Genomic DNA, 27,949 nt, shown 5'->3' with positions numbered 1-27,949 from the left:
CCGCGAAAGGGACAGGGTAAGCTGGCTGTATCCCTGCCTCAGAGGCCCACGTTCTGGTGCAGCGGGCGGGTGAGGGAGGGGACAAGGACAGTCCAGGGTGATCAGTGCTGGGATGCAAGAAGCGAAAATGCTGCAGGACCTCAGAGGCCAGGTACCTTGACCAGACCAGGGGGGACAAGGGGAAGGAAGGAAGGAAGGAAGGAAGGAAGGAAGGAAGGAAGGAAGGAAGGAAGGAAAGGATGGGGCTGGGGCAGGGTGGTGGTGGGGAGGTCAGGGCAGGAGAGGGAGCAGGGGAAGGAAAGGATCTGAGGCAGGGGAAGACGGCCTGAGGAGCAAATCAGGGAGAACTGTGGGTTCTACCACTGCCGGGCAAACGAGAAAATGGCTGGTGCTGTTGAGATGCGCATAACATCCACCAAGAGAGTCATTTGTCAAAAGAAAGTCTCCCTAAGACAATGCTAGTATTCCATGAGAGGATTATGCTGGGAGAAGGAGGGAAGGCTGTTCAGAAACACCTCTTAGTCCCTGGCTATTGCTAAGGTGCCTGCTACTATTATTTGTTCCCTCATTTATGGAGAAGTTTAAATAACTAAGAATAGGGCCATGGAGGGACATATCTTTTGGGGGCCCAAGACATAAATGGAGGTACATTAGAACTCATTGTGCTTTTCCTGGTGAGTCTATTGGGTCATGTCTGTCCCAGGGGGAGTTAAATAGCCCCCCAACCCCAATTCCTTAATTGTTAAAGCAAATTAGCCAAGTGTCTCTGTGACCTGCTGAATCTCTTCTTAGAGAGAAATGCGCCTAAGGCAATAGGTGTTCATCTTTTACTGTCTGAGCACCTGGCGCTTTCTGCCTTCCAAACAGCACATACAGAGCTCCCAAATTGCAGAGGATGAGCTTTGCTTAAGGGCTTCACATCCTGCTTGAGGTTGTGCCCCAGGACCCCACTTCTTCTTGCAGCTGGGTTTAACTTCTTGGGGTAGCTTCCTTCGCTTCCCCTGAGGTCCTGAGCAGAAATCCAGGGTGAGGGGATGACTGAGGTTCAGTCCACAACACATTATGTGTCTGCTCTTCTAGTAAGTGCTCATTGACTTAGTGCCCAGGGTGGCCTTGGGAAGGACAGTGATGCCCGAGAAACTGGCAGGCTTTTACTAGAGGGGCACAAAAGTCCCCAGCAAGGGACTGGCTAATGAATGACTTAAATACAGTGTTTCAGCCGAACAGTCACAAGTTTCCCCCACTGGGATCCACTTCAAGAGCCTGGGTAGCTGGACACTTCTGAGGTCTAGTTTGGGCCCCATGTCTGTAAAATGGGGGCAATTTAGGTGTTATCACACCCTCCCAGCCAGTACTGCCCTAACTCCAGGCAAGAGAAGCCCCCACCACCAACCTATGCTTTAGAGGGTCCTACCCTGGCCCTCTTCTAGTGCTGTCCCTACTCCAGGCCAAGGCCAAGGGACTCCCCCCCGCAGCCCATGCTTCCCCGTAGCCAAATGCCAGGTAGCCAGGAGCCCAGAGTTCCTGATTCAAGCAGGCCAAATCCGCTTCCCTGAGTGTGAGTCTGTCCTAAGGGGTGACTGCACCACTGGTGCACCACCTGTAGGCTCAAGGGTTGTTCAATGGAGGCTGTTGGCAGGAGAGTGCACAGAGCATGGGCACGTGGGCTGAGGCATCCTGTCGTTCCCATGGACAGATACTGGTTCATCAATTGGACAAGCAAATACTTTTGACAAAAGGAAACGTGGTGACATTGACTAAAAGCCTGCTCTGTCATTTTACATAATTCCCCCCAAATACTTAGATTGTTATACCCACTTTACAGATTAGAGAACAAAGGCCATGCTCTTAATGCACTGTGCCAGCATCTCCACTCGAACCTCAGTCTCTGGTTGGGGTGATTCCCCGTGCTCCCTGTGCTGGTGGGAACAAATAAACCCTGCCCTTCATCAGAGCTCAGATTTGGAGGACAACCCCTATCACACATACATTTTTCTCACTCTTGTATCAGCAGACCCTTTCTGGGGACACACCAACTGCCGTGAGTGAATCTGCACACAGGAAAGAGAAGAGAGGTGTTTAAACCACAGAAGGAAGGGCTCAGAAAGTACATGGGAGCATGTTCTGACCAGGACAGTACAGCTAAACCTTCCAAAGGGTTTTAAAGAAGTTTGGTAGCTCTGTCCTCAAATAATCTAAAACCAGACCTCTCATTTATGGACGGAGATAGAGTGCATTTGTTCTATCATTTAATCCTCAGGACGTAACTTTATGTACAAATGCTCCCGTTTTACAGATATGAAAGGCAAGGCGCAGATACGTTAACTCGGTTCTCCCCAAGTTCCCACGCCCGGACTCCATTCCCTCTCCGGGAAACACCACGACTAGCAAGCAATCTTGATATGCTTCGTAGGGTCTAGCCAGAAAAGCAGATGACTTCAAGTCACTGCTTAAGGCTGTTTTTCCTATTACCATTGTGTTTATTAGCAAAAAAAAAAGCAATCACAGTGCAAAATCGCTTGACACACAAGGAACCGCTTCTCTTGGCTTTTATTTCTTCGCCATCTTCTCCTGGGTGGGCCTGACATGACCCCCCCAACAGCTGGGAGAAAGCTAGTAACTAAAGCTAGATTAGACCCTCTGCGGCCATTACTCATCTTCCCTAGACCTCTGATTCTGTGATTCTGACTCAGCAGCTGGTACCTCCCCCTGAATCCCGCCAGGTGCTAGCTCTTCTTTGCCTTAGTGGCTGACGCAGGGCTTTGGAGACAGATGCGCTGATGACACTATTTGCTCCGGGAAGCCAGGCTGCCACCGTCTGACCAAGGCCACGGGGACCATTTCTCTGTGCCCCTGGATGAGCCCTTACTGCTTGATGGTTAAGTCATCCCGGCATTTATACAGAGGCAAAGGCTAGGTGTATAGGTCCTGACAAGTGACACCACCTGGCTGGCCAGCTAGCCAGGGGTGTGGTTCCTGGTAGCAACAGGTCGCAGTCAGCTAGCGCATGTTCCAAGGAAAAGAAAACTGAAGCGGCTGGACTGGGAGCAGAGGATTTTAAGACACAAGAATCAATTGAGACTTTGCAGACTTAAACTTTGGAGAAACAGAACTTACGTTAAAGAACATTTACCCATTACTGCCACTTACAGGCAATTAAACATTAAAAAGTATTCCTCATCTTTAAAAGCTGTAAGGGAAAATAGAAACTGAACAGGATATTTTGTTTCCCGGAAAGGATCTCAGATTTACAAGAAAAGCCTTGTGTTTAGTGTTATATAAATAGACTGCCCATAAATGCGTCAGATGCAGTAAGCAAGGTGTTAAGAGTTTCTATGAATGGTGGACGGTATCTTTAAGACACAGGCCACTGACTTTGGAGAAGCTAAGTGAGGTCACAGCTGGTCAACAGCAGCTCATGGGTCTTTCTTGGAGGCTGAGAAAAATGTAGCCAGTAATTAAAGTCACGTTTTCCATTAATAACAACGGCAACAAAACCCACTGACAATGGAATTCCACATGCCGAGTTTCTTACAAAACTTTCCACATGCGAGGCTCACGCTGGTAAGGGCACCATCACATTTCATGACAAAATTTGCCTTTTCACATCGAGCACTCAGTAAGGGAACGTCTGGGGATGGTACACCACGTAAATATTGCCATAAGCATGGCTCCTTTCTTATTTCTACATCAACTGCCCGGAACACTTCACAAACCAGAGGCTGAGCTCCATTACAGAACATCTTACCAGAATCAGCCCAAGAGCTGGTAAACTTGGAGGTGGCAGTTACCCCAAAAGGGGCTGGAAAAACAGACCGGCCAACCAACTAACCAACCAACACACGTAACAACTGGACTCTATGGTGTCTCAGGGTTAAGTACAGTTAGCTGTTTGTTTCTCAAACTTGATCTTCATACACCTGGGGACCCAGGGCTTTACCTCGATTTTGGCATATCAGGAAGAGCTCCGGATTCAGAGTCAAAAGGGGGAGGTTCCCAGCTCTGGCTCTGCAACTGGCTGGGCTGAGTGAGGTTTTGAGCACTCAAACTTTTTTGATTCACTTAAATTTTTCTTCCCCTCAGCTTCATCCTGCCATGGGAGTGAGGTTAATGCTGGGTGTTCCTAATCAGGCTATTGTGAACAGAATGAGATAAAGTAGGTCAAAGTGCTTTGGGGCATTTAACACATTACACACACATACACACACACACACACATTACACAACTGTAAAGGATTTGTATTTTGGGAGGGCTAGGGAATTCCCTTCTTACTCTGGTATGGAAAGGAAGATACGAAAAATCTGTGCCTGTTTTATCTGTAAAAAAGAATTCGAATTCACCTATTTTATGCTGGTGCTGAGATAGAACAGAGTTGGGTAACGATAACCTGGATATGTCATCATCCTTATTAGAAAATTAACACACGGTTTAACCATCAAGTAATGTGACTGATTTTTAAATAAACATATCTAAATGGGTGTTGTCCCACCCTGAGGAGTGAGTAGTCACCTTGGCGGCCAAAACTGTTCTTTAAATTATATTTCCCATCATTCCCCCCCAAAATTTTTTTTTCAACTCATCTTTTGGAATTGTTCCTAGAGCCTCTGGCACATTCTTCTAGATATGTCTGAGGGTGACAAATTTTTGTCCTTTGTGGATAGTGCTGGTTTTTGTAAACAGCCCAAGGTTATTTGGCATGAAGTTTGGTAAATGAGCTTAAGTAATGCCACTTAAAAAAAAAAGTGTTGGTTTTTTTTTTTTTAAAGCTATGACTATAAGACAGCAAAGCTGTTTTTCTTTCAGTTCCAACATAAAGTTCCAAGTAGTAGATTTCAGGAATTGGCAGTATTGCTAGAAAGGGTTTGTTCCATCCTAAGGCGACCACATTAGAGGAGAAAAGCCATGTTGGAAATGTATTTCTACATTTTTTTAGTTACATCTTCATTATTTATCTTGCAAGCCTGTTTGCCACTAGACTTTGAGTTCCCAGAAGGAAAAGAACATTGCAACTAATTAACTGTTTAATCATTTTATCACAGTTCCTCAGGACATCTGAATCCCTCACCAGTATATGGATTAACTGGCTAACAATACAGATGTTTCCAATGAATCATATCTGGGTCTATTGGAAATAGAGCACCCAGCAGATTCAATTCCAACCAAAAGACCCTATATTCCCTTAAAAAGTTTTTTTTTTCAGTTATGAAACAATTTATCTGAAAATTAAAATATCACTAGTATCATTACAATGTAACCTAAAGTCACAGCTAGAGTAGATCTGCTTTTGGTGCAAATAATTTAAATTCTTAGTCTTATTTTAAAATAAACATAATGGCTCTTTCATTCACTGAATATTGCACAGAGTACTTCAATGTTAAATGACGCCAATGACTTCTTTTATGGGAATTATTGTCTTCCCTATCTCACTTTTTATTGTGGTGAAATTCACGTAACATTAAATTCATCATTTGACCATTTTAAAGTGTACCGTTCAGTGAATGACTCATTACCACTACCTAGTTCCTAAATATTTTCATCACCCCAAAAGGGAACTGTGTACTCATTAAGCAATCATTCCCCATTCTTCCCTCCCCTGGCCCCTGGCAACTACTAGTCTGCTGTTTCTTTCAATTTGTCCATTCTGGGCATTTCACATAAATGGAACCTTACAATATGTGGCCTTTTGTGAGTGGCTTTTTCATTTGGCATAATGTTTTCAGGGTTCATCCACATTGTAGCATGTGTCAGTACTTCATCTCTTTTTATGGCTGAATAATTCCATTGCATGGATACACTACATTTTGTTTATCTATTCATCTGTTGATGGATACTATGGGTTGTTCTCTCCTTTGAGCTACTCTGCCATGAATACAGGTGTACAATTTTCTCTTTGAACACCTGTTCTCAATTCTTCTGGGTATATACCTAGGAGGGAAATCGCTGGGTCATATGGCAATTCTGTTTAACTTTCTGAGGAACCCCCAAACCTCTGACTCATTTTTATGCTCATAATTTCAAGGTAGTTTGACTACTAGCTTGACTACCTTGGACCCCAGGCTGGGCTCAAAGAGGTCTCTTTTTTCGGAAACACTGCTCGGAGCAGCTGGGCTTGATCTGAGCCAAGCCTGTTCCAACACAAGGTTACAGGCAGGGCTTTGAACAGCTTTCTCTGCTGCTCTACCTGTCACAACACGAACTGGCTGGGCAGGAATACCTTCCTGCCTCCCGGGCATCCTTGGTTCTCCACTATGTTGCATACACTTCTGGAAAAAGAAAAAAGAGAACTACCTAACTCATAGGCTTCCCTCTTCCTGTTTTTGTAGATGAGTTCAAATTAGCATCTGGAGTCTACACAGAAATGGTGCTTAAGAGTCAGTGTTACAGCCCAGCCTGGGCAGAGTTTGGTCCTTTCACAGGTGGAGAACAGAACCTCCTGAACACCAGCTAAGCTCTTCCACCCAGGGTAGACTTTTACCATATATTTTGCCTGAAGGCACCGCCTAGTGACTCTGACCCCATCAACCCACAGATACTGAAGTGGCAACTACGCTACTTTGTAGACTGTAGATTGTCCACCCCATGGGCTTGGCGAGGACAACAGGAGATAATCCTACTACAGGCATTGTTTACTGCAGTCAGTTTACTGAGTCATGAGGCTCCTCAGCCATTAACCTAACCCGGAGAGTAAACTGATTTTTAAATTTAAACCCGCTCATGAGTCTTTCAGAGTGCTGACCTCTTTCTTACCTCAATGCCTGACACACAGACGTCTCTGAGACAGGGAAGCCCTAATCAAGGAGCGTTAGGGTTGTGGTGACAAAACCAGAGACCGATTCAAATGGCTTTTTCCACTTGAAACTAGAATACAAAAAATGAAGAAGTTGGCTTTCGGGGTCCTTGCTGCGTAGTCTCTCTGCCAAACCAGCTGTCACTTGTCGCTTGTCTCCTGGCAGCCCTTCAGGTGTCCAGGCCTGAATCTGCCATTAGGCCAGGAAAAAAAGTCCCTTGGCTGGTCATATCCTCTGTGCTGGCAGGAAACCTAAAATTTGCCGGCTCTTGTCCCCAGTTTGTTTGCTTATCTGCTTCCTTGTAGGGAAGAGTTTGCATCACAGTGTCCGGTTAAGGGGGATTTTCACCATGACCTCACCCTCCTGCAGCTACCGTCAAGACTGCAGCGCGGCCACTCGGGTGAGACTCCACATCAGTGAGACACCAACAACCCACCCCCAGCATATCGCAGATTAACATCAACTCCAGGTCTTTCTCCTCAAAAGAGGGTATTTGCAGAGGTCCGAGAATGCCCCCCCCCCCAAAAAAAAAGCTGCAGGTGAGGGTGGAGGAGAGGATTGATGACGTTTGGTTATCAGTCTGGGCTTGGGAGAGCAGAATGTCAAGGAAGCTACTTTAAAAAAATGCACGAAAACCTTTCCAAGCTCACGCTCCCCGTTTGAATAACATTGGCGCCAATGCCACGAAATTAGGCGCGTGGACGGTGACAGCAGGAGGCGGGCAAGTAACCGCAGAGTAAGAGCGGCAAAAGCGGTTGGGGAACCCAAAGGGCAATGTCTGGGATGTGGTCTCCGGCCTCCAGGGCTCCCGGAAGTTGCCCTTTTGCACGTAGGTGGGTGCAGCTAATTAAAGGGAAACAGAAAGTCTAACTCCCCACGCGCGCGCCCCGGCGGAGGCGCCTGGCCCCTACCAAGCTCACGTGACCACCCAGGGCCCACCCTCGACCCCTCCCCGCGCGCGCGATCGGCGGCGGTCGCGGGCTCGCGATAGAACGTGAATCGCCGGTCCAGGGCGCGGGGAGGGGGAGCGGCCGCGGCGTGCGTGCGCGCCCCCGGGAGGCAGCGTGCGCGTGCGCGCCCCCGGGGCCACCGCCCCTCCAGGGCCCGCCCTCCTGCCCTCCCTCCCTCCTCCCTCCCTCCTCCCTCCCTGGCTTTCCCGGCCCGCCCTGCCCGGCTCGCCCTGCGAGTCAGTTCGCTTGTTCCCTCCCTCCCCCGACGCGCTCGGGCCGCCGCAGCGCTCCCCGCCCTCGAGCCGCGGTGCCGGAGCCGCCCGCCGCCCGAGGAGGAGGTGGAGGGAGCCGGAGGGGCCCGCCGAGGCGGCGGCGGCGGCGGCAAGATGGCGGACTTCCTGCCGTCGCGGTCCGTGCTGTCCGTGTGCTTCCCCGGCTGCGTGCTGACGAGCGGCGAGGCCGAGCAGCAGCGCAAGTCCAAGGAGATCGACAAATGCCTGTCCCGGGAGAAGACTTACGTGAAGCGGCTCGTGAAGATCCTGCTGCTGGGCGCGGGCGAGAGCGGCAAGTCCACCTTCCTGAAGCAGATGCGGATCATCCACGGGCAGGACTTCGACCAGCGCGCGCGCGAGGAGTTCCGCCCCACCATCTACAGCAACGTGATCAAAGGTGCCGGGCCGGGGTCGGAGCCGGGGGACGGAGGGCCCCGGCCCGGGGCGGCCGGCGCGGGGCTGGGCACCGCCCTCGTTCCCTCGGTCCCTGCCGAAGGACGGGGCCCGGCGGGCCGGCGAGCGGGAAGGAAGGGGGCGCGCCCCGGGCATCGGCCCTGCCTGCCCTTGGTGCCCTCGGCCCCGGGGGGAGGATGCCTGGGGGCGCCCCGCTTTCCCCCTTCCCCGCGGCGGGGGTACGGCTGGTCCCCCACCCCCACCCCGCTGCTGGCCTCGCCCCCTGCGAGAGGGAAGTGAGGCGAGCGGGCTGCTTCTGGGGTGGGGGGGTGACCTCTCCTGTCTTCCCCCGCCCAGGCGAGGAAGGCCGACCCGAGAGCCAACCCCAGTCTCGACACCCTCACCCCACGCCCCGGCGCTGCCCGCCGAACCTCGCCGGCCCGGGTGGGTGGGTGACCCGAGTCACATGGGATCGGGTCTGCTCCCAACTCCCTGCTTCCTCCGTCGCCTCCTGAGCCAGGGAGTTCTGGAACTGTCGCAGTAAGGAAACTTTTGCCCGAGACTTTGGTCAAGGGCGAAGCGTGACAGCTCTCGAGCCCTTTGGGACAAGTATATGAAACTTGAGAGAGTCCTGTTTATTGTGTTGGCGTCAGGAAAGGGCAAGACCCATACAGTCAGTCTAAAAAAGTTAGCATCAGTGGTTTTTCGCCCCAGTGTCACGGTTGGGCAGGATGTTTGCCTGTAATCACAATGCAACACATTCCACTCTCCTTTTGCTTAATAATAACTGGGGGCGGGGAGGGGGGGAGCGGGGTACCACCACTTGCTTCTACTACGTAAGTGAAATTGTGCGTTGATAGAAAGCATCTTTGGCCTAAAAGTAATGCGGAGCCTGTGCAGGTTAAAGACAGTGAATCAGTATCAGCTTGGATCATAGGCTCGGCTTGTTTGTCAGTATTTTTGAAATTAGGGTAAAGCTTTGTTCGTAAATGAAAAACACAAGCATTTTGTTTCTGGACTTTCAAAGAATTAGAGAAGAGGGATTTTATTTTGTCATTTGAGAGAGAACCAGCACTCATTTTCCTTAGTATCACATGTTTTCTGCTTTATAGAAGGCATTTTGACAAAACTGAGGTACAGTGCCTGCTACTTAAGGTGCGTCAGGGTTCTCTCAGTTGCATCTGGGTCGCAATTATCTAGGAATTTGCTGCAGATTTCAAGCCTTCTTAAGCAGTGGGTTTTTTTTTTTTTAAGTGGGAATTTTTGTTCAGGAAGTACTTAAGTCACTCTTTCGTGTCACTTTTTTTCTTTCCCAGTACTGAGCAGAGGAAAACTGCTGGGGGGGGGGGTTGGGAGGGGAAAGCATCGTGGGGTAATGACAGGGAAGAGCACTAGGCCAGGAGCTCACACACCACAGCTAGCCTAGTACTTCTGTAGTTAAGGTGTAAAAAACAGTTGTACTTATCCTCCCTTAATGTTTAGTACAAAACTAAGGTCTCTTTCAAGGCCGAAGACTGCTTAGCCAGTCGTTTAATTGAAGGTACCTTTGTGTTCTGATGCAGCTGAACTTAAGGAATCCTGTCAATGGACAGAGTCAACATGTTCATTGATTATGGGCCAGGTCAACACCTGGTTCTTAATGTGCACAGGCTTCTAAGTGTGACCTACTTTGCGTCTTGATTATGAGATGAAGTCACGCACTAGACAGCTACTTTTTGAGTTGGCGTGATCAGAAAATTGATAGCAAAACATTTTTTCATTTATCCAAACAAGTCATGTGATTGTTAAGATGAACTAAAGACAACAGTTTAGTGATAGAAGTAATGGGTTTGGATGAATCTCTGTGAGTTGAAATCTCTGTTTTTGTATCTTTTTTGCAGTTGGTCTTCTGTTAGGGATGTCGAAGGCCATCCTGTGTCTCACAGTGATTTGGAGCTTGGAATGGGAGAAGTTTCTGAGCTTTAAATGTGTTCTTGACTCAGTGTTGGGCTAAGCAAGGTGCTCAGGGGCCACACAGAACACAGGGTGATAATGTTTGGTTCTTGGCATTTCATAAATAAATATCTCTCCTAAAATCTTGCTTGTAAATCTTCAGAGCCTAGAAGTCCGGCTTTGCAGCATAATTTCTTTTTCCTTCGCTAGTTTTGGTTCTCTTGTGACTACCTTCTACCCAGAAGTTATTTTATAAATTAGAGCATGTCAAGATCCTTCAGAAAGAGCCAATTGTGTTAATTGTATTTGCTTTTTAAGGCTCTAATTTTATGACTGAACAGCTGTTAGTTTTTTTTTACTCTCTGGGAAGCTACTCGCTCTTGTTTTGATGTTGGTCTCCATTTTTGGAGGCAGTAGGCCTAGAGTACTTAAGTTTAAGGAAATAATACTAGAATCAAATCTCTAAGAAAAATCTAATGACTCCCATCACATTATTTTTTCCTTTCTTTTTAAACAAAGGTATGAGGGTGCTGGTAGATGCCCGAGAGAAGCTTCACATTCCTTGGGGAGATAACTCAAACCAGCTGAATGGAGACAAGATGATGGCATTTGACACCCGGACCCCCTTGACGGCCCAGGGAATCGTGGAAACTCGAGTGTTTTTACAGTATCTTCCTGCCATAAGAGCATTGTGGGCAGACAGTGGCATACAGAATGCCTATGACCGGCGTCGAGAATTCCAACTGGTAAGAGATTTGGTTCTTTAAATGTTGTGATTTTACTTTAATGACGTTTATTAGTGTCTGATTCAAACATACCAGATACACTGACTTCTACAATATAATGTATCTATCCAGAATTTTAGCCTTAGAAATTTGGATTGCTATGGAGATGAGCTTTTTAAACTAAGCAAAATGAAAATAAGGTAAACCCCACAGATTTGATGAAGTTGTTATAATTAGTTGCTCATTTTTCCTTTTTGAAAGTAAGATCATAATGATTTTCTTAGACATTTTTATCTAATTTTGTTCTCCTTTTGAAAGTAATTTCCTCCCAATTAGAGCAACAATGTTGATCTTTCTAAAAAACTGACCTTTTACTTCTGGATTAAGAGTTCAGTAACTGAACCTAATTGAAATGTGCTTTTTAATCTTTAGAGGTATTTATTTCATGATACAGGTTAATGTATAAAAAGATTAAAGTCCTTAATGTGTAACAGTTACTGTGCTTTTTGTATATTTGCAAACTATGTGTTTTTTTAAGGCTTCTAAGCACATTTTACAAAATGTTCCTTAAAAAAGAAAAAAATCTGTTACTTTCTCTACCTTTGTTTCACATGGAAAGCACCTAGAATTTATTTTACATTTATTATTTCTACTTTGTCTTAAACAAAAGTCCCTGTAAAACTTGGTAGCTCTTACACAACATTGAAGAGAGAGTGGAAGATAAAAGATCTGATCTAGGTTAAAGATACAAAAATAATAATTGAAATAGATTTTTTTTTCAATCAAGTGTTTTATAACTTAATTGTGAATGCTCTGATTGTGTTCGGGGTTTTATTTGCCAAAGACCGGAAAGATGCCAAGGATGACAGCAATCCAGACAGTATGCAATTTGGAAGGAGTTCAGATCTAAAGTGTTTCACTATAATATGATCAAAATAAAGTGACAGTTAAAAGTAAAACTGCTTAGAAAGTTGTTTGATGATGTCACCAGCATTAAAGCAATTCACATTTATGGGTATGGCTGCAAAATGATGCACAGCCAGCAGTCTTTGCTGTTACAGTTTGTACTCAGAAGCAGTCTTGGCTGTTGAAAGTTCTAGAAAGTGTTCATGATCACTTTTGATAAAAGTGAGACCTGAGTCTTTGCTTTCTCTGAATTACGGCTCACGTGTCATACAGCCTAGCACCTGATTATGTACCGCCTTGTATAGCTCTCTTCGGAGTGTGTAACTTGTCGAGTAGTTTATGCGTTAATGAAAGGCAGAGGCTGTCTCACATAGCTGTTAAAATTCAGTAGCTGGCAGCATTATATGTTGAAAATTATGAATTTAAATGGACATGTAACCTCCATCCAGTTCTCAGATTGGTAGTTAGTTCTTGTCCTCCACACACCCCTGCTCATCTCCCTTTACCCTCCCTCCTGTTCTAGGTGCTGCTTATTCTCCTTTCTTCTTAATTCATTTTCTCAACAAACCACACTTTTCACTGTAAATTTTCCCGGGATGTTTTTCATCCTTCCAGGCAGGGAAGAAACATCCATTTGTAATAGCGCACGCTGCATGTTGAGTCAGTGAACAAGCAAACGACTGTACTGTAAAGTTCTCTGTAGGGAACTTTTCCGTAAGTGCATTTAATTGAAGTTGGACTTCACTGACACTTCTTGAACGATAGGTAAAACCATTCAGAGTGAGGACCTGCAAGTTCTTAACTTGAGCCAACTGATGCTTTCAGAGCAAAGAATGCCTAAGGACAAGAAGAGACAAGGTCCAGAAACACTTTCCCTGATAAAAAGTAGAGACACAAGAAGAATGGCAGGGAGAGATCTAGTTTTAAACTGGAAGACAAGGATTCTCATCCTGTGTGTATTCTCAGCATTGTTAATGGTACCTGGCGTGTGCAGTAGGTGCTTAGTTATTACGTTGGATTAATGGCTCTCGTACTTTCGGATGCTCTGTGGTGCTTGGCATGGTGTCGAACACTGGGAAGGCACTTTGCTTATTTAAAATTTTCTTCAAAGTCTCGTCAGTTCCTTCTTTTGTCTACATACAGCACATCCCCAAGTCCTGTCTTCTCTACCCCTGAAAAGTCTCTTGCATCATTCCCTCCTTTCTACCTTCCATTTTTGTCCTACTACCTCCTGCTCGGACTCCCAGTAATCTTGTTCAAACATAGCATGGATTTGTGCAGAAAACTCTGCTTATTCTCCAGAGCTTCCAGAACAGAGTTCAACCTCAATGTGAGTCAGGACTCTGAACAAGCTTACCTATGATTCTAATAATCTATTTCATTAGACCACTCCACCTATCCTATAACCTCTCAAATCCCACATACCCTGGTTTTCTGCATCCCTGGCTATCTTCACAGAGTCCCTCTGCCAGGGTATTTCATTCCCATAGCTGGGAATTCATTAGGTCTTACCCTTCACTGAGAACAATGCTGAGCAGCCTTTCTGTGTGACTGCATGTGGTCCGTGGCCCCTTGCATCAGGTTCAGCTGGAACCCTTGCTTAAACAGAACACGACACACTTCCCTAGACTCTGTTCCTGGAATTGGGAAGGGGAGCGGTGATCTGTATTTGTAGCAGACAGCCATAGGCGAGTTGGGTGGGTTTGCTCTCTGGCCACAGTGCCTTGGGGTCCTGAGCTCTCTCACATGAAGCATTCCCCGTCCCCCAACCTGGAGTGCGTCTCCTGAGCCTGCGCGCTCGCTGACCCTCATCTGGTGCCTCACCTAGTGTTACGGTTCTTTGGTTTGTGTTTTGTTCTCCCTGTAAAGCAGAATCTCCTTTGGTTTGCCTTTTTTTCCCCTTTTTCTCTCACTAGTGTAGGGCCTGACACTTATTTCCTCATTTTTCACATTGTCAGAATTATATTATTCTAGAAAAAAAAGAAACAGTCCACATTTTTTCTGGGAAATGTGAGTGATTCTGTATGTTTGTTAGTTTTCCAAGGGATGGGAAATTCCTGTATTACAGAATCAATTTTTCTTTCTTGTTACATTTAACAGTGTAGTATATTCTTGAGTCTTGGATAGAAAAAGTAAACATCAGGGAAAAATGGGGGGATTTAGCAGATAAAATAACTAAAATTAGCCTTTTTGGTTTCAACCAACACTTGGTGGTTAAACTTATTAATGCAAATTGAAATGCAGGAAAAATGGGGGTAGTTTTTAAGCCTCTCTACAGCTTTTTTGCTTAAGATGAACGACTGTCCTTTGATCAGTCTTGGGGAAAGGGGTAAGGCAGTGACATCACAGCTTAGGTTTTTAGCATACCATTCATTTGTTAGTAATAACTTCGGGTGCAAACATGAATGTTTTCTTTCCCCAGTTCCCAAAGGCAAACATTTCCTTTTCCGGTTAGTTTTATTATGGGCAAGCTAAATAGCTTGCTGTGGAGAAAGAAAAATCTAAAGATTCACGTTGTTACAGCTTATGGTGCCTTTCTCCTTCTTATAAACTAGCACACTGAGGATAATATATCCTAAGAAGTGATCTCTTATCAGTCTCGATTAAATATTTGTAATGCTCTGCTTTGGATGTACATGCACGAGAGCCCACCACTGTACTGAGGAGATACCTCTCTTTAGAAAACCGTATGTGACCGTAACTAGGGCATTTGCTAACTTAGATGACTAAAAAGATGGGAGTCAAAGGTTGGCTGGGAACTGATACAACTGGAGATACATGGTGAAACTAACCAAGTGGCTAGGGATCACTGCCAATTAAAATTTGTGTGTGTGTGTGTAATATACAGGTGCTTACACAGGAATATAAGCAAAATGTATAGACCTGGTTATATAGGGCAAGACAGTGTGTGACACTGGGACAAGCACTCCTAGGTTCTGTGGACACTTAAACGTTGTCAGCATTAATACAGCTTCCTGTAATGATCAGTCTTTTCTTTGCAATTCCTGCCACCAAAACTGTCTTCTTTGTTATCATCATACCTTCAGTTAGACTTCATTTTTCTTACTCAAATAGTACAGTTTGTGCCTGGTGGTAGTTACACTTCGAAAGCTGATGAGCTGGTTTATTCATTAAGACAGAGCTTCCCTCAGTCTGTGTAACAAAGTAACTATTAAGCCTCATGCACTGGCCTTTGAGAAGGGGCTGAGTACTAAGTAAAATAGGAACTCAGTTTGGGCTAAAGTATTTGTTTATTTGCACTGCGGCATGGCTTTGAAATACTGTATAGTTAGAGGCATTTGTTCTTTAACACTAATTTGAATTTGCTTTAAAGGGTGAATTAATTACTACTTTCAGTTGTAAACTATTTTCAAGTTTCTGTTGGAGAAGAATTTGGTCCATTTCCTTTATGTATAAAACCTAAAAAGGACTTTGACTTCAAGTTGCTAAAAACCTACTGATTCTAGGCTTGGGGTAAAACATTTCAGCCTATATAACAAGAATTGTATATTACATTAGAGATTGTAGATATTTTTAAACTTAGGTCTCTATAGAATTTGTTTTTGGTGAACTTGATGAGATGTCAGAATGGTTACATTTTATCAAAAACTTGGAAACTCAAGAGTTGTACTACCCTATACATTAAAAACAGGATGTTTTGGCAAGTGCTTATAGTTTTAATGTAACTTTGTGTGATTTTGTGTGTGTGTGTAACACACATACATGCACACCTAATTATATCTCTTGATGTGTTGTATCAAGTTGACATGTTCATGTTTACATCGTTTTATTTTTTGGTAGAAACTTGACTAGCTGTGGGATGTCCAAGCTCTGGGTGCTGAAGAGGGATTGTAAAATACTGTGCTGCTTTTTATATTATTACCATTTATTGCTGTTCTATACTAGAATGTGGACCTAACTCAGGAGAACCATTTGTAAGCTTGCTTTTAAGAAGAACGCGATGGCCAAAGGTGTCGGTACATTGAATAGTCCCTGTTCATCTTTCACAGATAGGCAGCAGCCCAGACAATTCGCCATATCCTGTCCTATTAGCTGAAAACAGGTGCCAGTTTTTTTTCTACAGAAAATTAATTCAGAGCTAATAATTAATTACATAACTTTTTAACAGTTTGTGTTTTACAGAAATTGCTTTGTCCTTTTCAAAGGATGTTAATTACTTCTATCACATATATTATCATTTAATCCTTAAGAGGGAGAAAAAAAAACCTAGAATATGAGCTGTTGTCCTCATTTCACAGATTAAAAAATTAAGATGCAGTGAGGTTCCTTCAGATCCCAGAGGTAGTAAATGGTGTGAGGGTAGACACTGGAACCTCGATCTGCTGACTCTTGGTCCGCAGAGCTGGCCTCTAAACCATTTGGCAAGCACTCGTGCCTTCTATCCGTGGAGCATTCTTTCCTTTCATTACCAGCCTTTTCTGACCAACACACGTACACCCAAATAGTTAACGTTCCACTAGTAAGTTCTAGCAGATTATTTTAAATATCTGTATGGTTTTCTTAGGAATACATAGCATTACACTAATACTGACATAGTTCTCTTTGTATTCTGAACTGTTCATAACATCTTTGTGCCATTCCTTTTTCACTATATTAACTTAGATTATAGGCATGATAGTAATGGTAATAATTTTATATTTAATGGTAAATTTACTAACTTTGAGTGGTACAGTTTATCCTAACCACCATGCTTCATGATAAAGGCTGTTTGAGTGTTCACCTCCTTTAAAACTACTAGTGACCCTCAACTGACGTTTCATCAGTGAACATAGTTTTTAATGTACCTTGAAAAATAGAAGTTTAATGGCAACCAGTTATCTGAAAGGCAGCAGTATATTCTTCTAGGGAAGTGACATTTGGAAATTGGCATGTGTCTGGTATACAGTTGCCCAGATTTGCTCTTGGTTTGGAGAAGGGGCTGTCAGAGCACTTTTATTCTGTTGTTTTTATGAATTCCTTTGCAGTGTTTCTCATGTAGTCGTCACAGATTTCATTCTGCTTATGAGTATTCCAGATTGCAGTTTGTTGCAAATTTTTGTTCCAGTTAGGAAGTACCTATTTCTGGAAATTAACTGATTTTTATTTCTTTGTTTGAAAGTACTTTTTTTTTTTTTCAGCTATATGATAAAATTCACTTTAGTCTGTGTTGGGAACATACAGTTTTTTTTGGTTTTTTTTTTTACAAGATGCTTTTTTTTTTTTTTTTTGAGATTTTTGTTACATCCACATTAACATAGCATTATTAGAATGAGCTGATACGGATCAAGGAAATAGCTTTGTTTTGAGAACTGAACTTTAGTGGCCTTGGCTAAATTTACCAGTCTCTTTCAGTGATAGTTGTTCATCTTAATCTCTCAAATTTAATCTCTCTTCCTTTGGCAGAACGAATGAAAAAGATTTTTAAACTATTGCAATGGGTGAACTTTTTCATCCACAACTACTCTGCAACAGATGCAGAATACTTAAGTAGAATTACTGTCTGCTGATTTATTTTGGTTTTTGGTCCAAGTCCTAAGACCTGGATACTTGGTTTTGCTACGTGGAACTTCACTTGTTTCTTCCAAGCAAATTAGAAAATACCTATGTTCAAATTTATTGACTTATTTTACATATTGTAAACCATTTTTACAAATGATTTTAACGTGATGACCTTAAAATGTGATGTGTTTTTCTGCTGTGCTGTGGGATAAAATGGAGCTAGATGGAACTTGTGTCCTGGTTCTGCCGCTCAGTGTTTGAGCTTGAGCGAGTCCCCCGATCTCTCTGACTTACTGCAGCTGTGAAATGGGGATGATTCAACTACTGTTACTAGTTGTTGTAGAAATTACATGAGATAATCCATGTAAAGCCTTTGGCACGTTGCCTGATACGTAGTAACCACATTATTATTAACAATTAATATTCCTAAAATGCCGTATGTGCAAACCACAAATAGTTTTCTAAAATATAAAGCACTGTAAACTTTGATAAACTCTCTAAATTTGATTTCCAGTATGAAAATTCTGAATTCTGAGGAATGCAAAATCTGACCTACACTCATTAGACCATTTGTTGTCTCTAATGAAACCAAAGAGAGGTTTGAGGTTGTTGTTGCTATGCTGGTTCTTGCCTTCTGATACCGCTTTGCTTGATTTTCAGATTGAAAATCTGTGATGTGGTTCTTCATTTCTTCATAGTAGCTTTTTAATGTTTTGTGAGAATGGAGATACTTTCTGAACTTTTAACATTAGAAACATTAACTCCAAATATTTCATTGCAGTTGTCCCTTGGAAGGTCAGCTCTCTACTTACTTATATTGACTGTTTTTCTGGTACATAAATTACTATACTGACCCAGATTAGCACACTTTACCTTTACCTGTCACTATTTTGACTATATTTTCCATCTCCTTGACAAATAGATACATTTTAAAGAATATTGCTTAATTTGTCTCCCTGATAGCCATAGTGAAATCATTTCTGAAAAGCCTTTGCTTATGCATTCATTTTGAACAAAAACCATTTTATAAATAGTGGGTCTGTATCTTTATTGCTAGTCCCTGTGTAAATTTTTGCATGATTTTTGAAACATTCACAATTCTAAGGAATCAAATGTAATAATGAAAATTAAAATGTTTTGGAAATAATAAAGCATTATATAGATGTGTGGTGAAACTAACCAGTATTCTTCTTGCCCATGTTCACGGTGAGATTTACAGCCAGAGTTGTTTAGTTGTTTGGAGAGTGCTCCTGAAATGCTGCAGCTGTGTATGCCGAAGTAGCCAGATCGTCCTCCTGCTAGAGGTCTGGTGGGACAGCCTCGGCGTAGGCACAGGTGCTCCGCCGCTGCCGCTGAGCGTGCTGCTCTCTTCTTTCCCTCTCGTCTGTCTCTGTGGTGCCCCTCCACCTGCACGCACCTCATACTCTTTCCCTTTTTGCCGGTTCCCGTGGCTTGGCAGAGGTGTTGTGAGTACTCAGATTAAAGAGGTTATTTGGGCTTCTTTTCCAACCTAAAAAAAAATTTCTTATATTCATAAAATACAGAGTGTCCTTTTTAAAAAATATTTTATGTTACTTTTTTTTAATGAGATTTTAGAACTACTGACCATTTTGTTAAAAAAACAACTAAAAACATTAGTCTAATTGAATCTCTGCTTTTTCTGATGGAGCAAAATAAACAAATTTCAGATTTGCTTTCTTAAAGAAAAGGAACATTTTATTAATTTTGCTATTTAAAAACAATGCTAGGCAGCAAACAGAACTCTTGTATTCACTCCCCCCTCAAAACAAAACGAAACAAAACCGTGTCTTTGGGTTCTTTGAGCCAGTGCACCTACATTTGGCCTGTTAATGGGACGTTTCTCTTTTACTCTTCTAGAAGGGTTAAACAGAAAGTGCTGGAATAATGAATGCTGTTGTTGGGGTGAGAGGCGCTCACTTTCCCTTTCAGTATCCTGGTTACCATTTTTCTGTCCGTCAGTAATCTTTTTAAAGTTATTTTCCTGTTAAATAGGACAAACTGGTCAATGGAAATTATAGAGAGAGAATCTGTCCTCTTAAATCATCATGTGATTTGCATTTAGACCTCAGGCTGTGAAGTGCGGTTGTTTCCATTTATTGATGCTAAGTAAAAGAAAAACTCAGGGCAGCTGTACTAGGTTTTCCAGGTTGCTAGAGAGTTGCTCACAAGTTATTTCCTGGCTAGCTCTGCTAAGTGAGGCTTAACAGATGAGATGTACATGCAGATACTTTAGATAAATAAATTGCTATGCAAATGTAAGATGGTCTCTAAATTCATTTTTATTGATTTTTTTTAAAGCTGAATGATTGAATGCTTTATATTCACAATAAATATGCTTTATATTCACAGCTGCAAATATCATATATCCTAGTTGAAATATTTATAAGAGCAATGTGATTTAGCCTGTTGAGTTAAAATATTGCAATACATAGGTAAACAACAATGTCCTACTGTACAGCACAGGGAACTATATTCAATACCTTGTAATGGCCTATAATAGAAAAGGACATGAAAAGGAATATATATATATATGTATAAATGAATCACTGTGCTGTATACCAGAAAATAACTCAACATTGTAAGTCGACTGTACTTCAATTAAAAAAAATACTGCAAGACAAATGATTTGCTATTTTTAACTGGTACTAACTTGCCACATTAGCAAAAAACTGTCCTTGTTTATTAGCTACAGCTTCAAAAATGATGGGTACGTTGAATTGTTGCCATATAGATTATATACATTTCAGCTGTAGGCTGGGACGAGGAGAATTATACTTACTTAATTTTCTTGTTGACTTTTTAAATTGTTATGTTATGATCAGATGTTACCAGTTTTAAAGTTGGTGTTACAATCTAGTAAGAAATCAAGGTTCTCACCTCTTATATAGTATTTTGCACATTTGGCCTTAATATGTCTTTTTTTTGAAAAAAGTTTTCTTTATTTAAAAAAAAAATTCATTCTGTAGAACTTCTTCCGATAGGATTATGTGTGTATGTATCCATTTGATATTTTTGTATGTAACTATTTTATACTATATACAAGTGTTAAGGTTAGGGCATTACTTTAAGAGTATCCATTTTCATTATGGTAATCTGAATTCTGTTCTCCTCAAATGTGAAGAATGAAGAGGAAATGTAAAAGGGCAAGAGGCCTTGGGTAGCACATTTCAGGAGATGGGTTATTCTTTACCAAGAGTTAAACATCAATGAAATGATAACTGGCAGCCTTCAGCAGCCAATCAGTGGCGTGTTACTGACCATCTAAAAAGAGTCAGGCACTTTTTTGCAGACTGCGTGCTTGCTAGTGAACCAGTGAAAGTAATCTTTGTTCCCATTGATCTTAGGTGCTAGTAGGAAGAAACTACATTAAATAGACAAACAAGTAAATAATCACGCACGTGAGAAATGCTCTGAAGGAGAGGGAAAGGAGGCAATGAGAGAACAAGAGGGTGGTCTGAAGAGGTGGCATTTGAGACCCCGTGGATGAGGAAGGGTGAGGAGAGGGAAGAGGTCAGGAGGCAGAAGGAGCACCATGTGTGCAGGTCCGAAGGTGAGGAAAAGCTTGCTGGGGTGTGGAAGTTGGAGGGAAGTGAGAGCGGTCGGACCTTGATTGAGAACCTCTGTACTGTTTGGGTGCTGAGCAGCGCTCCAGAGTTAGGAGACTGTCACAGAGAGAGTGCTCGTGGTGGTGGTCGCTGTGGAGATGAAGAGAAGACAGTGGGTTCAAGGTATGCTTTGTAGGGAAAGTCATTGGGATGCTGATGGGTTGAGTATGAGAGGAGGGAGGGAAGCATACGTGAAGAGTGACTTGGATTTCTGGTCTTAACAACCAGGGGGGCAGTGGTACTTTTTACTGAAATGAAAAGACTGTGAGAAGGAAATTTGAGGGGGAAGATTAAGGCTTTAGTTTGGGTTTATCAGGTTTTGAGATCTCTATGAGACCTGCAGGAGGAATCAAGTGGACGGTTGTATACATAGTCTGGAATCTAGAACAGAGCTTTGGGCCAAATGTAGACATTCAGGAGTTGTTTGTATTCAGGTGATATTTAGTCTTTAGAATATGCACAGTTACTCAGGGAAAGGGTGTCAAAGAGATTAGGGCTCAGGAAAGAGTCCTGAGGAACCTTCAAACCATTTGAGACTGTTCAGAGGAGGAGATGCTAGCAGAGATGGCCAGAAAGGCAGAAGAAACTCAGGAACATGTAATGCCATGAAGCTGGCAAAGTGTTTTAAGGAGGGAAAAAGTGGTCATCAGTGCCATGTGCCACTGAGAGGTCTCGTACAGTGAAGACAGACATATCCACTGATTTTGGCAACAGGGAGGTTATTGCCGAGTGTGGCCCGTGATGTGAGGGAGAGGAGGTGAGGAAGTGGAGAAGGTTTACTTGAAGTCAGGCTGACTGTTCTCATTTCCCTTTTGCTGTACTTGCAGCCCACCTGACTGAGTAGGTTGGGTTTTCAGGCCTTTTTAAAGTTTAAGAGGACATTGTATTTTTATTAACCAATTTCTTTGAATCTCACTCTCAGAACAAGAGTCAGTGTCAGTTAATGACATTGGTCATCTGTTAGGCCCAGCAAACGCAAGTGATGTTTCCTTAGGACCATTTCTTATCTAGTGAGGGCACTCGCTCGAGCAGTGATACAACATGGCACTCGTTCATTCCTTTGTTCCTTCAGCAAGTGTGTGTTGAATACCTGGCCACAGTGTGTTTGGGATGAGCAGGCCCTGGGGACTCAGGGACTCAGGGACTGCCTGTCTGGTCTGCCTTAATAAAGGCTCTTGATCTAATAAGGAGCAGGTTAGTCACCCAACAGCTCTTGCAAATGATACAATAAACGGTGTAGGATGCTGCATTGAAGCTCCTCTGCCAAGATTATGCAGGATCATAAGTATTTACTAACATAGAAAAGACACAGGAGGGCAGGTGGTCCAGTTCATTTCATTTTGTACGTAAAACAACTCCACAGAGGTTAAGGTCACAGCTAGTTTGAGTGTGAGAGTCACAATTGAATACTTACTACCATGCTTCCCTGCGTCCCTTAATGACACAATTAACCTGTAGTGACTCGGAAACAGGAACTGATATGCCAGTAAAAAATTGTGAGCTATTACCCACATTCATCAGTATTTAGAAACATTCAGAGGCTGCATGTCTTTGCTGTCTGACGTGATTGAATGGGAGATGAGGTGGGGGAGGTGGCTAATGCTCATGGCAGCTGTGTAGAGCTTCTCTGCTGCCCAGCATTTGGGATGATGGGCTCAAAACACGTGCCTGGGAATAAAGTGATCTGGGTTTTCCTCTCACCTGCTGTGTGACCTTAGGCACAGAATTACTTTTTAAGTTAATGTTGATTGTTAATGTTAATTAAAGTTGATTATTGCATAACGTTTGAGTTGTGGGGATTTCAAGATGCGTTGCAGCGCATCAGCAGAGAGCAGAACTTTCCATCTGGTGCGCATTCACAAGGACTTGTGGGTGTTATGAAATGCTCTTACAGGCCCTCTGTTTAGATAGCAGGGGAATTGAAACTCTATTTGGGAAGTTATGTCTCATGTTGGAAAACTGCATATCCTTTTTTTTTTTTTAACAGTCAAGGTCATTCCTTCTGAATTTGAGAAATTTCTTTATATACTGTTAGGATTCGTATGTTTGACCCTTTTCAAAACAGTGTTTTAACTTTGAGGAGTTTTTCAGGGTTCAAAACTCTAAGCTTCTTAGTATTAATCATTCTGTGACAACTGAAAAGCAGGGAAGTTGTTTTGTTTTTGTTTTTTTGAGGGAATTACTTGTAATAGGCTCCAGAATCCAAATTAGCTTTTTTCGAAGTTTAAATTTTAAAATGTGTGTATGTCCATTGTAGAATAGCATCTAGTTAGCCGCTGTACTGCCACCCCGAGACATCTTTGTTGACATTTTGGTGTTATTTCCTTCCAGTATTTGAATGAGGTGTTGGCTGTTGAGATAAACTTTTCTGTACTTTCTGTACAGTTTTATATCCTGTTCATTTAATGTTGTACCATTAGCATTTCCCGGAGGTGGTGATTTTATCAGAGGACCAGTAAGCCATTCTTCTAGAAATGGATGTGAATTTCTGACATATGGAAAATTCTTTCCTGCGTATGTATATTTTTTTATGAATAGTGGTGGTCAGTGGTAACATGGAGTAAGTAATGACAGAAATCTTACCTAGTGAGCAGCATTATACACTATGTCAGAGCAAGCCCGTCTCTGCAATATTAAACTTCTTCACATTAAAAGTTTTTGCTTAACTTTTAAGGGAATAGGATTTTATAAAGAAGTGCCGACTGCTACTCTGAAACCTGTATTTTAAAGAAGGGGCTGTAGCTCTTATATGAGGTTTTGAAAATAATTGATGCTTTCTTAAGATAACAAAATTGAATAGCTTATAAGATATAAGCATCTATAAATGCTTATTAGACTTATGACCAAACTTTTTTTTTCTACCTCTCCAGGATAAAACCTTTTAATAAAATAAGGCCCTTCTTTTTTGTGACATCTGTAGTAGAATTACTAAACTTCATTTACATTTGTATGGTATGTAAACTGGGATTTGGTGGGACCAAAGGAAGACTCTTAGAAAACGAAGATCATTAGCTTTAAGTCATTTTGGTGATAAGTCTAATTAGAAAACTTGTTATAAAAAGGAATTTATTAATTTGTGAGCAGTGGCAAGAAAAGGGCAGTTCACAAAATAAAGTTCTAACTTCTTTCCAAAAATCTTATTTCTGATGTGCCTCTGTTTGTTTTAATAGCTTATATGCAAGGAAAATCTGAAACTAACTGTTTAATTTAGAGGTATTCTCTTTGAAATTCTGTTTAGGCTGTTATAAACTATCTTGATCTGGAATGTTTTCAAATGTTTAGGTGGTTTATAATATAACTGACTAATTTTGGTTCTTTCAGGAGTTTTGAGTGATGCACATAGAAAATGCTAGTGAGAAAAGAAAATGCTAGTGAGAAATTTGCATTCAGTTGGAGTACTACTTAATTTTGACCTATCTATAGAGCAAAGGAAAATAGCTTGTATTTCTTTGACTATAAGTAAATACTGTCTTTCTCCTTGTGAACCAAAAAACAGGCGTGAGTGGTAGTACTTTGAGTATGCTTTCATGATATAGACGCAGTATTACCCTTACTGAACATGCACTGCGTGTCACATCAGTACCTTACGATGTTTTTTTCCGGAGAAAAATGAATAAAGTCATTTTTTCTTTAAAGGTAGGTCATCTCAAAGATAAGAAACAATAAAATAGATCCTTCTTGAAGACCAGGCAAAGGGAGAATGTTGGAGGGGCACTTAAATGGAGGCAGAAGAGAAGCTGTTCCATGGCAGAAGCCCTGAGAATCAGGAGAGTTTTGTGCCTACCCTGTGTATGAAACTAGCTGTCCTCTTTATCGTATTTTATTTTGAAATAAAAATTAAGGATGGGAAAGATACAGAACCCATTCAATAAGAAATATTACCCTCTATTTTTATTACTGACCACACCCTTAGATTGAAATGAAGAGTCTTGCTTGATTCATTAATCAGCTTTAACGCCGAACGTTTCCATTTTGTACTTCATTTATATATGGCATTTGACTTTTGCTGTAAACTTTACATATAAGTTAATGTTAGATGGAAAGGTGTATGTTACTCAGAGTCTATTCATAGAATATTTAAAGACTCCTTATTTAGATGTGACTTCAAGATATTTACAGGGCTGAAATTACTAGTGTATACACATATGAATTATTGATTTAAAAAAAAAAACCTACTTCTAGGTCACTTTTAAAGGCAAGTTAATAAGTTGCCTGTTGAATGGATTTCTCCAAACATGTGCTTAATGAATATTCAGAAAATATTTCTACCTGGCTTAGTTTGGGGATTATAAGACTAATAAAAATTAAAGGCATGTTATGGGTGTACAAAAGCCTTATTTTGGCAATAGAGGCAGTGCCATATGGCAGTATAATTCACAGTTGTAGTCAATTTAAGGAGTAAACAGATTTGTAATTTTCTCTCTCAAGAATCTCTCAATTTTTTTCCCTCTTTGAAATATTCCAAGCTTGCAAATGGAAGGACTTAATATGCATGGCAAGTGTGTGAACCACTTGAAACCATTGGACTTAGCTGTTTCAGAATACAAACCTTTATTTTGTAGTTTACTAGTACTTCAGGAAGTGTTTTGCTATTTATGATACTTGGCAAGTGGTTACCACTATATAAAGAGAAACTAGATATTAACTCTGAGTTATGCCATCATTTGCAGAATCATATGTATACTTAGATTTCAGAAGAAAATTTCTCACTCCTTAATTTTCTCGGTAATACAGATTTTCTTTGAATTTTAATATTTCTTGTACTATTATGTTTACTCTTAAACAAAAAAACTGTTTTAGGTAATGTTAGTCTCATAACTAAAAGCGCCTCTACACATAAAAAATGGGATACTTCTTAATTCACTTATTTTTTTCTAGTTGACTTTTTTTTTTTATCGTGAATTTTCTACCATTTATAGACATACCTAATTGGCCTGCAGTTAAATTCTAGACATTTTACAAGACTAAGCAATGGTAGTTTATTTTAGTAGCAAACTAAAATCCAGTGCATTACATATAGTTTGCATTCGATTGAATTTTGTGACCTTTTTTCATTCCAAGGTGTAATTTTCACCTGTTCACCAGGTAAAAAGATATAATGCTCTTTATTACGCACTTTGAATTGCTTTGTTTACTTATTTGCAGAGTTTAGGTGTCTGTTTCAGAAGTGAATTAATTGTGTAAGTCTGAGGTTTTAAGTTCCTTGGATCCTGTTGCTAAAATATAAGTAACAGTGGTTCTAATAATCGTTCTCATTTGTGCTTTTTTTTAGCTGCTTGGGAGTGTTATAGCTGGAGTGCCAGGTTCATTAATTTTAAACCACAGAAGTGTCTGGGAGCTAGCTTTGAAGGCTGTGGACTCTGGCGGACATTTGAAATCAGGCTCTAGGAACTCAGAAAGGAAGGCAGCTGGAACTGTAGTGCAGTGGGAACTAAAGTACGCCTGAGCCACCAAATCAGATCTTAAAAAGAGAAAGCTCTATTTGTAGATGTGATTCTGCTGATTCTGTCACGATTTGGATATGTCAGGTGATGCTTTTCTTGTGAGACCTAGTTGAACGCAAGTAAATGTTGCTTGAAACCTACTTTTGTAATAAGATAAAGCTAAATAAGTTTCTAATCTAGTTTAATATTCTTGGCATTTTTACAAAGTTTAAAAAATAAACCCTAGCTGATTTTGTATAATCAATATCAAAAGGCAAAATTAATATAAAATCCAGTTTTGAGTCAAACAGATGTCCAGGTCTGAATTGATGCTAGAGTTGGCTATGTCGGAATCACTTCTCTTGGAGCTTATTAAAATTTTGATTTAGTAGACTTGTGATAGGCCTGGGAGTCTTTATTTTTACAAGCACGTTAGGTGGTTCCGATACACTGCCAAAATTAAGAACTGTTGGTCTAGAACAGGAGTCAGAGAACGTTCTATAAAGGGCTAGATAGTGTGATATTTTAGACTTCGTGTGCCAAGAGTCAAAGTCAGGGGCATTCTGTAGGTAAGTAACAAGAGAGAATTCAAATTTCCACAGATTGTTTCATTGATGAAACTCAAAATACAATAATAAAAGTGCATACAACGTTTTGTAGCGCAGGTTTGCTAGTGGGAAGAACTGGACTCTGTTGGAAGCTGGGAGAACATTTTGCTCAAGTGGAGTTTGAAGCTCTAGTGTTCCCTCTCAGAATCAGTTGCAAGTGTCCATCCATTAATGCTTACCCGTAGTGAGATTTCACATGTTCCATCCTTAGAAGTGTCTTTTCACACAGGTACTACCAAGTGAGCATGAGCTTCACTGAGCATGAACATCGCTTGGAAGACATTTATAGAATTCTGTTAGATTCTTCTCCACGTTTGCCTCTTGGCGTGTCATTGCCATTGCAGGTTTGCCATTTCCAGTCGAAGGTTCTGTGGATGCTCCTCATTACACAGTTGAATGGATTTTGAAGTATGGACTTTTTGCGTTTGCACCTGCATTACAGTCTGAAAGATGTTGCTGGAACTATAGTTTGATTTTAGAAATACATACCTGCCGCAAATGTATGTGAGAATGGAGGCCCACTGTTCTCACTTTTGACAGTGAAGAAAGTATATAAAGCAGTTGGACGTTGCTTATGATTTAAATACTGCTAGTTGTTAAAATGACTTTTCCACAGTATAAGTTTGGCAAACAACTGTTATGCCTTTTAGTTTAGGGTTGAATTCATTAAGAAATGCAATTAAGTCTTCCCTAAAGCTGATTTTGAAAAGCCATTCAGTGTTCTGCCTTAGTGGTTGAAGGTGATTCTTGTTCAGAAAAAAATTCAGTTTCATCTATTAGTTCAAAAAAACTCAGTAAAAATTTACCTCTGCTGAGCCATCAAACTG

The 27,949-nt window shown here is 41.7% G+C and overlaps 2 protein-coding genes across 3 annotated transcripts in view; one reads left to right on the top strand and one right to left on the bottom strand.

Annotated features, from left to right (window-relative positions):
• Positions 1–8,382, bottom strand: part of RGS9 (regulator of G protein signaling 9) — a 112,495-nt gene extending 104,113 nt beyond the window's left edge. The window contains exon 1 of the mRNA XM_031468935.2: positions 8,257–8,382. The gene's annotated coding sequence lies outside the window, so the exon portion shown is untranslated. The remainder of the gene's footprint in view (positions 1–8,256) is intronic.
• GNA13 (G protein subunit alpha 13) overlaps positions 7,942–27,949 on the top strand; it is a 39,094-nt gene continuing 19,086 nt past the window's right edge. The window contains exons 1-2 of one of the 2 annotated variants that reach the window (XM_064495635.1): positions 7,942–8,407; positions 10,855–11,081. In XM_064495635.1, coding sequence (XP_064351705.1) covers positions 8,125–8,407; positions 10,855–11,081 — 510 coding nt within the window. In that variant the 5' untranslated portion in view covers positions 7,942–8,124. The remainder of the gene's footprint in view (positions 8,408–10,854; positions 11,082–27,949) is intronic. The other variant, XM_031468936.2, reaches the window with a different exon arrangement.

The sequence above is a fragment of the Camelus dromedarius genome, chromosome 16 (genome assembly GCF_036321535.1).
Source record: "Camelus dromedarius isolate mCamDro1 chromosome 16, mCamDro1.pat, whole genome shotgun sequence".
In the NCBI taxonomy this organism is placed as follows: domain Eukaryota; kingdom Metazoa; phylum Chordata; class Mammalia; order Artiodactyla; family Camelidae; genus Camelus; species Camelus dromedarius.
Note: the sequence above shows the minus strand (reverse complement) of the source record. Positions and strands in the feature narration are given on the sequence as shown.